A 14,192-nucleotide genomic window follows, 5' to 3' on the forward strand; every position below is an offset into this window, starting at 1 on the left:
TTTGTTGAAGGTTCTGGCTGAAAGAAAAATGTCAAATGGAAAAACTAACAGAAAAAAAAAATTATTGAATTGTTAACAAACGTATCACAAAGATAAGATGGGGACGAAAGCACACAAGCACAAGCAAAATATGTTGGGGGAGAGGAAGAGAGGTTCCACAGCCAACTAAGACTTAAACTAAGAAAAAAAAAAAGCAACATTAACCCCAGTAGATAATTGAAAGGTAATGTGTAGCTAACTAGAGGTAACGCCAAAGAGGAGTACACCCCATGCTCAACAAAAGTCTAAACAGCTTTTGAAGTGAATGTATGGAGTTACGGAATATTTCCTGCACAAGCGAAAGTTGAATTTGTATGGTGTATATTTATACTTGATTTGGTCGATACAGCCCAAAGGATACTTTACTTACTCTTCGTCTCCGACGTACTTTTCCTCTCTTTGATACAGCTTTAGTAAGTGAGCTCTGAGCTTTATTCTCTTGGCTTTACACCGTTATTACCTCTATCCAATTATTGATGATGTATTTTAAGAAGCCAGACACGGTAGTGTATACGTTACCAATTCTCGGTATAATTCTAAAAAATTGTGGAGAAACATACCACAAGTACACTACCCTTGATTTTTGATTTCACTTTTGTGTTTGTATTCTCTTTTCCACTTCCCATCATCCGAGGTCAATAAAACTTTTTAGTGCAATACCAAAACAAACAAGTTTTTTGCTTTTTCACATTCCTTGCTAACTTTTGCATACGAATTCACCCGTTTTATTGTAAATCCTATTTAGTTTAATGTAAATACTCTTGTGACACAAACAAGCTCGTCTTGTAAAAACATAAACCTATCGTTTTTTTTGAAATCACATCACTAAATCGTAAAATCAATTGAATAAGATCTTAACTTTATTGTAGCATTAACCATTGCATATGTAGATCCTCTTGAATTCCAATTTGCATCCACTCCTACTCCACGCCCAATTTCTATTTTGCTTGCACATCCTTTAATACCCCATCAACAAGTTCGAATCCTGCGTCAACCATAATGCCATATGCATCTTGAACTTCCAATTTCTCTTCATCAGGCATATTGGTCCATTCATTGGCAATTTGTTGCGAATCACCAACATTGTCTATCGTCTTGCGGGTGTACATGTAGTAAGAAAACGCTTGTGGATACATTGAATCAAAATCAACATCCTTCTTATTACTTGACTCAACATTGAAAGCGGATTTGGTACCTTTACCATTTAGCTTTGTGGGATGTGTATAAATTGAAATCTTCAACTTTTCCGTTAGGGGAACAATCTTGCCGTATGCATAGTCTTGACCATTGTTTAACAACTGCATGTATTCAGTAGCGTACGTATGCTTTTGTTCAGGTGTGAATGCAAGCCATTCTTGTTGCAATTGGGGCAACTTGGAATAATCAGCAATCCCATCGCTATCACCTCTTTGTACTGCCAATTGGTTAGCCAAGTAATAATTATAAGCATGTACATCTGTAACTTCGCTCAAAACCAATACTTTATTTGTCTCTTTTTCAACTAGTATAGGTAATGGACTAATTTTTATAGTACGACCCACTCCTTGTGTTATCGGTTGTCCCCATACTTCAACAACTAAATTCTTTATCCCCGTTTTATTCATTTTCATTTCAATTGTCATCTTCTCACCCATGTATATATCATATCCAGATACTAAAAGTGATTTGTATCCTTCAAGGTACTCTTGTTTATCAGCATCGTTCATCTCTTCATTCCACTGATGCATCAAATTTTGATGAAATTCTTGCTCATCATCAATCTCTTTAGCTTGTAGTTGTCGCTGTTGATAAACAAAGTAATTCCATGCATGTAGTAAATCCAATTCACCCACAATAATAGTATTCCCGACAAATGTGTTCTTGATAAATCGTAGTTTTGTTGGTTGGGGGATTGTAAATTTGCTCGGTGACACATCACACGCTTGGACATTGAATAAACTTGAATCACCTCGTATGCAAACAACATGATATTGTTTTGGTTTATTAATTATGTCTCGTTTCTTTTTAATTGACAGTAACTTGCCATAAAGTAGATCTTGTCCCCGGAATAGTATATTCTTGTATTCAGTCCTGATTGAATTCTTTTGTGATGTACTCATTTCAATCCAATTGTCTTCAATTTGACGAATCACCTCACCAATATTGTCACAACCTTCACCAACTCTAGATGCATACTCTTTTCCCAAAAAGTAGTTCCAAACATGAAAATCGGTTAATCCATAAACATGTACATACCCGGTCAATTCGTTAAGAATCAACTTTATAGATGGTATTCTCTTGCCTCTCTTGATGTCCCTTCTAGGCTCAGCTTCGCCAAGTACTTTATGAACAACCAAATCACTTCCTTCACTAACTTCCACAGTAACTAATTCCTCACCCTTTTGAGATATGTCCATCCCCTTGTATAGCAAGTTCTCATAATCAATCCTAAAAATATATCTTTCTAATGACGACACATGTCTCCATTGACGATTAGCTCCGGCAATGATTTTGGATTTGGTTACCGAATCCAAGCTCGATTGTGGGTGTTGCTCCTTGTATTGTTGAAATTTTAGATAGTGAAAGTATCTTCGTATTTTATTGGAAGGTGGTGTAAATTTTAAAAGTCTTGTCCCTGAAGTTAAATTGTATCTGTATTTCGGTGTCTTATAGGCTTGGTTTTTATCAACAATTTCGTCATCCTCCAACATATCATTCGAAGAAACGTTCTCCGGTGTCACTTCTGGCCCAATGAATCCCTTCTTGGCAACCACCTCGTCGATTATATTCTCCAATGCAGCGTGTATGTTGTTGTGCTCTTTGCGAGACTTGCGTTTCCACAATCGTAGACTCTTGGCCAATTTGTCGTCATATGTCATTGATGGGCTAAACTCTGACATTTTGAAAAGGGTATAGTACTTTTGAACTTCTTGACGTGATAACTTGATGGGTGAAGAAGTTTTAGTTGTCTCAGGATTTGGCGTCGATATTTTGAGATCAATTGATGTACCATCCCTATTGGATTGCGCACTTGTTTGTGCTATAGTTGAATAATGGACTCTGACAAATCTAGATACGTTGGCTCTAACATGTCGTATACACATTGACGACTTTGGATCTTATGAAAGTAGTAGAAGAAGCTTTCTAGTGTTGCAAAAAGTAAAAAAGTAAAAAGATTCAATTTTGTCTGATGTTTTTCTGTTACGCCCAATTTAAGATACATATATACATACACAGTTCGATTTTGTTCCTTTTCAATATTTACAAGTTTGAGGAATGACACCTCTTTTTGCCACTAGTTCCTACAATGAAGCCACTACTCACCCCTTTGTTTTACTCTTTGAATACAGTTTTTTAAACCTAAACCCATCTTCCAGAACTTCATCACTCAATCTCAGCTCAAGATCAACTTCTTTACCCAAATGGTAATCTTTCCCACGTGACAAAATCTCCAAATACTCCTGCTTAATAGCATCCTTCTCGGTTGACGATAGTTTATTCCATTCTTTGGACACAATCTGTCTAATTTTCCACGGAGTCATTGCCAATTTTTCCAATTCAGTTTTTAGTTCACCTTCATAGGTTTGTCTTTGTATATAGTAATTGAATACGTTAGTCATTTTCAACCAGCCTCTTATTTCAGTTTTCTTTGTATCAGGATCAATCTTGAATCGTAGTTTATCGTTAGATCTATTAGCTTCATTTTTGAATCTCTGTTCTTCTCTGGTGCGTTTTGTCTCCAAGTCGGCATGAACTTTCTGTGACATTTGTTGACGAAACAACAAGTCCAATTTCTTTTGCTCTGACTCTGCCTTAAAAGATGTCTTCTTTTTGTATACGGTTGGTGTAAAACTTGCACACCATTGATAGATGAATTGCTGTATTTGTTCACGATCCGTGTCCTTAGTAAACCCATTGCGAGTGAACTCTTTATTCAAAAGTATTCGAGGCTGTTTATCAGTATTATACCTGAGTGGGATATAGAACCATCCAAGATTGGTATATATCGCTGATGCTTCATTGGGATCAGCTTGAGGATCAAAGTTTGCAAAGTCAAAGGGTTTGATTTGCTTCGGTGGTCTACCAATTGCGCGGAAACGTAACTGGAATTGCAAGCGGCTCTTTATGCTTGGCGGACATGCTCGTATCCTTGAACTGTGAATTAGTTGTATCATCGAGACACTTGTAATGAATGTTGTGCGTTGGAGATTCTTTTGAGAGGATCATCAGATTCGAAGATGAGATAGAAATGGTAGCGAAATTAATCACATCTACTCAACCTTTGCTTCATCTATCTCAGGAGGCAGATTGATGGGATGAAGTTGCCCAATTGAACTATTACTTGAACTTTGTCTCTGGAGATGGCTACTGGTGCAAAAGAGTTAGAATGAGGATAGAGCTGAGCGATCGCATGATTAAGATTTACGTTGTATTATCTCACATTGGACACCCCTTCCATCTAGGCCATTTCAATTGACGACTTATCTACTATATCATCCTCCTGGTCCCCCCTTGGTTCCATCATGAATTTTTGCACTTTTGCATAAACAAAGCCTGGATGCACAATTACCAAAAGGATACATACAATCAACATTGGAGCAGCATCAAAAATGTATGCATATACAGCATGGTTGAAAATGTATCCACCATACCCTTGTGCATATTCAACCAATCTAAAGATGTTTCTAATAAAGAATAGCAATGCAAGCACATAAAGTACTTTGAAATACGTCCTCCAACTATAATAACCTTTCATTATTGATTGCAATGGCATTCTATTAACTTTGCGATGACCGGCAATCACCAAAGTAAAAAAACAACAAAAGGACACGATTTGTACAATGAATCCAGTGATAATCAACCCTTGACCTAGCGACTTGTCATCTTCAATCATTTGAAGCACAACACCAGCAATTTGAAGACCAAAAGAGATAATATCACCAATGATGAATAAAAATGATTGGAATCTTCGATTAAAGCCGATTTTGGGAATCTCGAGCTTTTTCAATAACCCACTAAATGAAAAATACACAGATGCGGCAATAAATATTGGAGCGATGATAACTTGGACACTTTGAACACCATTTCCGGCATTATTTGAAAAAAATGCACTGAGCTCTAGGATAGTACCAATTATTAACCATAACATGTGCCACGACTGCTTCCAAAGCATTAGCACCACATGGATGACGAGCAAAACAATGAAACATATACCGAAAAACACTGAAGCTCCCTTGGAGCTTTTTATATCGCCACTAGCCATTTAATAAGTGGGAAGAATAGTAGAATCAAATCAGGAGAAAGAAAAACAGAAAAAAATGAAGGAAATTGTTTTTTTTCAAATACTTTATAAATGAACTGATTAATATAGGGGTGATGAGTATGGCTGTGTCGAAAGTGGCTTTGGACTCTTTGTTTTTTCAGATCGGCGATTGACAAAATCAAAGGCCGTGGCATTTGACATTGTACAATTTTTGTGTCAAAAAAGAGGCTAAAAATAGAATTGGTTAAGAAATTTTTGGCGCCGATAGCGCACGTCTTCATCACGAACAAAAGATGTGGCAATGGGAAGTACACGATTAGGTTTTTTTGTTGGGTAGAAAGAGAAAGTTTTCATTTGAAAGTGAGTATGGATATTAAAGAGTGCTAAAATTTGACATTAAGGTTTATTGACAACCATTTGCATTGACAGCCATTTCTTTACAAAAGCCTACTACAAGAAGCAAAGATGCCAAAACACTGGCTCCTCGGAGAAGCTACTCAGAAACTAGTTTAGTATAATGCAAGGGGGACGACTCTTGGGCGAATCAGGTCCCCCTATTTTCATCACCATGTTTTTTGCACGGCTTTGTTACTTGTGGTTTTGTGTTACACGCCCAATCTAAATTTAGAAATCAAATCGTTTGCAATACGTTTTCAAATATCCTTACAACTAAAGATGTATGATTAGTAAAACAGCAAACTCAAATAACAAAACTAGAAGCAATCATATAAAAACAAACCCAAGAATATTCAATCGGAAGGGATGACAGCTATTCACGTTCAAGAGTTTTTTTAATTCATAAAATCATCGTTTAAATAGTACTCTAATTCCAAATCTGGTTGAAATTCAGTATACAAAGTCTCGGCACCACCATGTATTTCCTCACAATATCGAGCTTCTTTATCGCCAATAATTTTTATTGTGTTATGAAGTGGAACCAGTTGAGCCAGTTGAGCCAATAATTGAATTTGACAACATTTCTCCATCAAAGTGAATAAATACGCAGCTTCATCAATAGTTGAACCAACAGTCAATAATCCGTGATTTTGCAAAATGATTGCTTTCCCATCGTTACCTAAAGCTTTCACAATGTTGCCACTTTCTTGTTGATTCAATACAGCTCCATTGAATTGCGAATATACTGCATGATGATTGTAAAAAATACATGCATCTTGATTAATCATATCTAAAGGTTGACCAAAACAACTCCAAGCTTTACCGTATGTTGTATGGAAATGGCAAGCGGCATTGACATCAGGTCGAGCTTTATGAATTGCTGAATGCATTAGAAACCCAGCAAGTTTTATTGGCGCTTGGTTACCAGTTGGTAATATGTTTCCATCTTGATCAACATGGACTAAATCACAAACTTTCATAAGGGCAAAATGTTTACCCATGGGATTAATCCAAAATGTATTGGGGTCAATGGGATCACGAAGGGAAACGTGGCCAATGGTTCCTTCAGTATACCCTTTTCTGGCAAAGACTCTAAATGCACCAGCCATGTGTTGTAATGCCCATTTTCTTTGCTCTTGTGGTGATGGGAGTTGTGGGATTCGGTATGCATGAGAACCACCTTTGATAATATTTGGTGGTGGTTTCGGTTGCATGTGAGAATATTTTGATGAATTTGCAGTTTCGGCAATCAAAGACGTTTGAACGGTAGATGAAAATGACATTTTTTATCTGAATTCTTGGCTAAGGCAGATCCAAGGTGTTTGTACCTGCTTTATGGATCTTAATGAAAGAGGAAAGGGGGAAGGAAGGGTATTTATATCATTTAAAGTAAGGACTCACCCATACGCTTTGCGTTTATGGAGAGGTTAGTAGGGCTGAGAACATTTGCGTACACCACTTCATTGTTATCTTTTGCAATCTAACGGAGAAAGGAGATTTAGATTCCACCTTCCCCGAAGAAATGCCGTATGGAGTATAAAAAAAGTTCAGCCGCTTTTATCTTCCATTGTTTACCTTTACCCCCTTTTATTCCTATTGTTGTATTGCATTGTTTTTAATTTAGTAACTACATACGTTTCGTTGAATCTGGGTTGATCTAAATATAGGAGGGACGCAGCCCTATTGTTATGATATGAGGTGGCTTCTATTGCATGCTATCGCTCCATGGAACAGCACAAAATTGGGGCTCTGGTAATAGAATAAGGAGGGGAAATAAGGGAAAAAGTGATTTTGCCTTATCAAAATTAGTTTATCATGTAACAAAGAATATAGTGAGGTGGACTGTTGGAGTAAAAGGTGGCTTTGTTATCCCTCATAGAGGAGTACGCCTCTATATCTTGTGTATCTTTAGATTTTTGTGTTTTTCTAAAAAAATGTTAAATTGTGGATACGAATGGAGTAGTAGAAACTCCATCTTGCCATACGTACACGTGTACAACCAAGTATGATTGTTCGTTTTAGCTTTGTATGCGTTGTTCTTCACTCAAGTGTTTCTAAGAACAACAGTGGTATCTCTACTTGAACCGAACAGGAGTATTTGATAATACTCTAGTGCTATGAGCTGTGAGTAATACAGTATCGGACTTGACTTATGGATTGCCTTTGTTGTTGTTGTTGTTGTTGTTGTTGTTGTTGTTGTTGTTGTTTGTAGTAGCAAAGTATAAACTGTACGTCTAGTTGAAGAAAATTCACGTGACCGAACTAACAAGTCCGAGGGATTAAATGCATCATGTGAATTCACTTTCTGTGAGTCAACATCTCACAATATGAATTGAGTACATAAACCACTATGCACACCGGTAACAGACTCATTTTCATCAAAAAAAGAATGATATAAATTGCACATAAAACCACTGTGTGGTTCCTCATATAAAATTTTATTTGTCGGATTTTTCCCAGTTGTTCCGAGAGATATAATGCATCTTTCTTTGTGTAAAATATGCGGTGAAGGAGGAAATAGACTTTGAACGTGCTAATCGTCTTGCAAGGTATATCCTACAATGACTTCCTTGTATCGTTCACTTGCTTGTAAATGTAGTTAACTTAGGGGTCCGTAGTGCCATTGATTCATTGCAAGTGTTAGTACGTGCACATGTGTGTTGGGATTAATCAGGTACCGGCTTTAAGACGGCGATATGGCCAATTTCGGAATTTGCAATGACGCTACCGAATGCGATTTTTCAGAGTTTAATTTCTTATCATTAGGACAAGAATAAAAGAATGGGCGGGAAGAAGGGAAACACAGTCACTCAATACGTGTGAAGTACATGTTGGTAGGTTTGAGGGGAAGAAGAAGAAGAAGAAAAAGAAGAAGAAGAAGACTTAACTCTTATTCCCAAGTCTTGGCCTCTCAGTTTGCTATTGATTGCAACTGGGGAAAAAAAAAAATCATCCGTTTTTGAGTGATGATTTTTTCAACTAAAACTCTGCGCACATAAATAAACTGAAGTCTGTGCTTTCGTTCTTTTCTTTCTATTGGTTTGTGTGTATACATACATATATACACACACATATATGCTGCTACTATTCTCTAATTTCTCTCTTTACATCATATAGTAAATACAATTTGTTTTTCATTCGTAAATACCTTCCAAACTGCAAATTGGCGAAGAAAATAAAAAAAAAATATCTCAAATTTACCTCAAAACATAATTTTTGTTTGTGTGTCTGTGTGTGTGTGTGTTGAGAGAAGCAAAAAAAAACAGAGAAGCAAAAAAAAAGTTTACAAAATTCCTCTCCCCCATCAATTCTTTAAACCAACCAACCATCAACCATCAACCATCAACCATCAACCATCAACCATCAAAGGTATTCCAATCTAAGCTTACACCACATCACATCAGTCAGGCATTTTCTCATTTCCTTTTTTTTTTTCATCTCTTATTCACTAAAGGATACCAGAAGATTCATAATTTTGTTGAACGAAACCACACATTAGAATAGCCCATCTTTTCTCAACCCCACTAGTATATCCCAGCAATACTTTTCATTTGTACATTAGTCTCAACCAGCGAATACCTTCTCCCAAGTCCCCTTCACATATACACACAAATAGACTCATACATATATTCACATAGACATCTTTTTCAAACTATGCAAAATCACAGTCATATACCGAACTCACCATTATTTCCACCACTGCAGTTGAGTACTACAAGCAGCAGTACTAGAGACCGGCTGCAACTGCAACTGCAACTGCAACTGCAGTCACGACCACATCGCAATCTGTCGGTATCTCATCCACAACATCAAGTGTTTTTACCAACACTACCTGACAAACCAACTACTGGTACTTCTTCCTTGGCTGCATACATTATCCCATCAGAACCAGTATTGTTTGTCCAGGGATTTGAATCTCATGAATACGAATCACGTCCACCCACTTTACTCCGTGGATCACTATACATACGTGTGTTTAAACCAACAAAAATCAAGTCGATTACTTTAAGTTTCAAAGGAGTGCAGCGCACTGATTGGCCTGAAGGAATACCACCGAAAAAGAATGTGTACAATGAAAACAATGACATTATTACTCACACATGGCCGTTTTTCCAAGCATCACCAACATCAGCACCTATACCAAATAATGGAGCTGATATCTATATAGAGAAAAATGGAGAAACTCATCATAGTTCAACATCACCTGGAGATGATCTTAGTGCCATTAGGTCAAATACTCCACCACCATTGCTGCATAGATCATCTACTGGTGGATCTTCAATTGCATCATCTACGTCCTCCTCCAACCACCACCATCATCATCACCATAATGACAATTTCTTCACGAGAAATTTATCACCTAGCTTTATAAGGAGATCAAAATCACCTGCCCCTAATGAATCCTCAAGTGCATTTTCCGATTTAACTTCAATTGTTTCTCCTTCCAATAATGACCCAAACTCGAGTATGCTTTTCAATCCTGGTGATTATTTGTACAATTTTGAACATCCTTTACCACCATCTATTCCTGAATCCTGTAATGTTACATTTGGATCTACAAGTTACAATTTGGAAGTCTCTATACAAAGACCAGGTACTTTTAAATCCAACTTGTCAGGTAAATTACCAATCACCATTGTTCGTACACCATCAGAACTTAATATGGAAGAAAATGAGTCCATCGTCATATCACGAGATTGGGAAGATCAGATCAAATATGATATCGTTATCGGAGCTAAATCAGTGGTTCTTGACTCTTATTTACCATTAGCATTCAGATTTGTTCCTTTATTTGGTAAGGTTGCCTTGCATCGAATAAGGATCTATTTGACTGAAAACTTGGAATACTATTGTTGCAACAAAAAAGTTCATCGCATGGAACCAGTTAAAAAGTTTTTGTTGTTGGAACACAAGGCAAGAAAAGGACGCTCATTGTTGCAGAAAAACCCACAAGATGAATCAACAGTTGGGTTGGATGAATATGATGAAGATGTGTTACCCAAGGAGTTGGAATTTCAATTGTTTGTTCCTCATCAAGTGATTGGTCGATTAAATTCGCAGATTCATCCCGATACTTCATACGAAAACATTCAAGCACATCATTGGATCAAGATTTGTTTGAGAATTAGTAAGATGGACCCTGAAAATGAAGGCAAGCGAAAGCATTATGAGATTTCCATTGATTCACCCATACATGTCTTGTCACCATTGGCAGCTCATAGCAACACGTTACTTCCTGCATATGATGACTTGGTTGATACTCCTTCTTCAGCAGCATCACAAGAACAAGCTGCATCTACAGTTAGATCGCCTTCAGAAAACCCATTATCACCTGATGTCATTGCTGTCGATGGTAACACCTCCAGACCTATTGAATTTCATCATATTTCAACTGATATGGATGTGGGGGCTACTGAACGAGACGCCGATATGCATTTGGAGGCCAATTTGTACAAGCCCAAGGATCACATGACCATCACCACAATTAATTCTCCACAAGCCAAACCACATCCAGACACATTTACATCACCTTTGAAGTCTCCAGTTCAGCGTCCTATACATTTGATTAGAAAGCCTTCTACAGCACCACCTCCATTTGAAGAAAGTACTAAACTGCCACCAGTTATGTCATTGCACCCACCAGCATATGGCGATATATTACATTCCAATGGCAATACTGCCAATACCAGTGGTGGTGGTAGTAGTAGTAGTAGCAGAGGTCCTTCTGGTGATGGTCGTGGCCGTGGTGAAGGCTCATTAAGCTTGAGTCCATTAAGAATTGATGATGAAGTTGGACAACAATTTGCCAATCCATTAACAACACCAAACAGTGCTGTTAGTGGTGCTTTTTCAGTGGAAAACACGACTGGTTTACAAGTGAATACGGTTGCACCCGTGAGAGATTTGTTGATTCAGCAGTTGCAAGGGCATGGTAATGGTCCACACAATACATCTCCACCAGAAACGCAAGAAGAGCATGCAACAACTTCGATGGTTGATGAGCCAATAGCAGATGTTGTGGTGCCAGAGATATCGATTCAAGGAACTGATGTTAGTTTAGAAGGCGATGATGTACCAGAAGAAGCTATCGTCAATGAATCAATAAATGGTGTCAACAATCAGTCACTTTCAGGGCAACACGGTGGTAGCAGAACTCATCTTTCATTAGACAATGCAGTTTTTGATGATGACGAGGAAGGTGATCTTGCAAATGACCCACATTCACCAATTTCACCCAGTCTTGCACCAATTTCATTTTCTCACAGGAGGAGTAGTAGCAGAGGCACTGAGGATTTGGAAAGGATTGATAATGACACATCTTCAACTTCACCAACCAACAAGCAACGCAACAGCAATGCCCCCACTGCCCCCACTGCCCCCACTGCCCCCACTGCCCCATCACTGCCTCTTCGTCAACACTCACATGTTGTGTCTAATGACTCGAGATCTTCGCGATCATCGTCCATTTCCACCACTAACTCATTTGAATTACCAGTCGAGCAAACATTACCATTGCTCAATATGTCTACCAGCTCCATCCATCCAACTACGACATCTATGGACATTGCATCAGCGACGAATACGAATACGAGCACGAGCACAGCCCAGTCTCACGACCCATACTTGAATGATGAACGCAATTTTTCTATATCTTCATCAATTTACGATTTATCTTACCGTCGTCCGAGTCAACCATTAACTGGAATGAAACCCATGGGAATCATTAGTGATTATATTTCAGCTCATGATGATGATTTCTACAAGTTAAATAGTTTGCATCATTTGCGGAATCCAAGGATAAAGAAACATTATCAAGATCAAGGTGCTGGTGACGATAACGACAACAATGATGTTGAAGTTGACGGTGATGGTGATGGTGAGGGTGAGGGTGGAGACACCAAGACTACAGCAACTCACTCAAGTGGGAATGCAGCTACGGTTGCTGCTGGCAATGAAGATGCTGTTGATAAAACAAGACAACATAGTTTTGGTGTTGTTGGAAGTAACTTTAACGACGATGAGTACGAAGTTGAAGAAGGATCGAGTTTGAGTTCCAATGAAGTACAACGTCAAGGACATGATCAGAGAGGGTCTAAAAGCGCTGAAGGTAGTGGTGATGTACAGAATATTCCACATGGATTGAAAATGGGGTTTGTCATGAACAACTAAGTGGAAAGCCAAAGTAGTCGCATAGTCCCAATGGTTCAACTAGTTGCATAAGGTCGTGGTGTCTATTTTTCTTTATAGATTGAAGTGTACTTTTTTCAATTCAATTCGTATTGTCATTAGATGGAGCTACTGTAGATTAGCACATCTCCTACAAACAACTATTTCAAATTGATGGCGTATATTAGAAACTTAACTTTTATTTTTGAGAACCTTGGACCCTTTTGTTGTTTCTACCCCATGTATTTCAACACTTTGACTCTATTTAGACACTTTAGTATCAACAACGGTTCCATCAGCCTCTTGTTTCAAATCTCCCAACCATTCATACAAGACAGCCAAATCACGATTAGCAATATCTTCACGTTCACAAGCCTTATCATACCAATATCTTCCGGCATCACCCAAAAACAAAAACCTACCTTGGTCCTTGGCACAATCAGTGGCCAACACCACATCCTTTCTCGTCAATTTAGTAATAAACCCACCTTGGTAACCTACATCAGCAGGCAAATTGTTTTCCGGATACACACCTGGAATGGGGCAATTGTCAACTGAAGCCCATGATTTACCCGTTGACACAGCAACCAATTTGGCGTAATTTTGTAAATTGAGTCCAAAAGCTTTAGCCAATTGAAATGAATCAGCAACGGCGATATTTGTCACTGCGAGTAAATAATTGTTGGATAATTTTGCTGCTAATCCGGTACCGTGGGTGGCACCACATGGGAAAATGTTTTTACCCATCTTGTTCAACAAGGTGGTCAATGCTGGAGATACATCTTGATGGGTTTCTCTACTCAACATGAATGATAACGTACCCTTTCTGGCACCAGCAACACCTCCACTTACTGGAGCATCAATAAAATCAAATTGTGGCAATGTTTCCTTAACGTACTTGTGCACTTGTCTACTTGTGGGGATATCAATTGTTGATGAATCAATAATGGTGGTGTTGTAATCGGGGCTGTAACCATTTTGTTCAAAACTAGTAACGATATCTTCAACTACTCCCTTGACGTGTTTACCTTCAGGGACCATAGTAACAATGAAATCCAATTGTCCATCAACACCGGTGACAAAACTTTTCAAATCAGGTAAAGTCACCAATTTTTCCTTATTGGTGGCATTTTGTTGAGTTACATTTGATACAAATTGATCAACAGCAGTGGGGACAGTGTCGTACACATACAATTTATCGTCAACTTCCAATTGATTGTAAATGTGTCTTGCCATATGTTGACCCATTTGTCCCAAACCAACAAATCCATAATTGACAAGAACACGGGAATTAGTGGAGAACCGACGAATGGCTGATGTCGCAGAAACTTTGTACATGTTTGAGGTG

The 14,192-nt window shown here is 38.1% G+C and overlaps 6 protein-coding genes across 6 annotated transcripts; 1 reads left to right on the forward strand and 5 right to left on the reverse strand. All coding sequences in view use genetic code 12, as the record gives it.

Moving 5' to 3' along the window:
- Positions 1–977: 977 nt before the first annotated feature.
- CPAR2_601130 (uncharacterized protein) lies at positions 978–3,122 on the reverse strand (the record flags this gene model as incomplete). The annotated part of the gene is made up of 1 exon (XM_036806946.1): positions 978–3,122. One exon carries the CDS (start codon positions 3,120–3,122, stop codon positions 978–980), a length of 2,145 nt encoding a protein of 714 aa, XP_036662878.1.
- A 216-nt stretch (positions 3,123–3,338) lies between these two features.
- Positions 3,339–4,193, reverse strand: CPAR2_601140 (uncharacterized protein; the record flags this gene model as incomplete). Its single annotated transcript, XM_036806957.1, has 1 exon — positions 3,339–4,193. One exon carries the CDS (start codon positions 4,191–4,193, stop codon positions 3,339–3,341), a length of 855 nt encoding a protein of 284 aa, XP_036662879.1.
- Positions 4,194–4,477: 284 nt separating this feature from the next.
- Positions 4,478–5,281, reverse strand: CPAR2_601150 (RTA1 domain-containing protein; the record flags this gene model as incomplete). Its single annotated transcript, XM_036806968.1, has 1 exon — positions 4,478–5,281. One exon carries the CDS (start codon positions 5,279–5,281, stop codon positions 4,478–4,480), a length of 804 nt encoding a protein of 267 aa, XP_036662880.1.
- Positions 5,282–6,072: 791 nt separating this feature from the next.
- On the reverse strand, positions 6,073–6,960 carry CPAR2_601160 (uncharacterized protein; the record flags this gene model as incomplete). The annotated part of the gene is made up of 1 exon (XM_036806979.1): positions 6,073–6,960. The coding sequence occupies one exon, from the start codon at positions 6,958–6,960 to the stop codon at positions 6,073–6,075; it is 888 nt and encodes a 295-aa protein (XP_036662881.1).
- Positions 6,961–9,331: 2,371 nt separating this feature from the next.
- CPAR2_601170 (uncharacterized protein) lies at positions 9,332–12,847 on the forward strand (the record flags this gene model as incomplete). Its single annotated transcript, XM_036806991.1, has 1 exon — positions 9,332–12,847. One exon carries the CDS (start codon positions 9,332–9,334, stop codon positions 12,845–12,847), a length of 3,516 nt encoding a protein of 1,171 aa, XP_036662882.1.
- A 258-nt stretch (positions 12,848–13,105) lies between these two features.
- On the reverse strand, positions 13,106–14,182 carry HPD1 (Hpd1p; the record flags this gene model as incomplete). Its single annotated transcript, XM_036807002.1, has 1 exon — positions 13,106–14,182. The coding sequence occupies one exon, from the start codon at positions 14,180–14,182 to the stop codon at positions 13,106–13,108; it is 1,077 nt and encodes a 358-aa protein (XP_036662883.1).
- Positions 14,183–14,192: the final 10 nt, after the last annotated feature.

This window comes from Candida parapsilosis, contig 005504 (assembly GCF_000182765.1).
Source record: "Candida parapsilosis strain CDC317 annotated contig 005504".
NCBI lineage: Eukaryota > Fungi > Ascomycota > Pichiomycetes > Serinales > Debaryomycetaceae > Lodderomyces > Lodderomyces parapsilosis.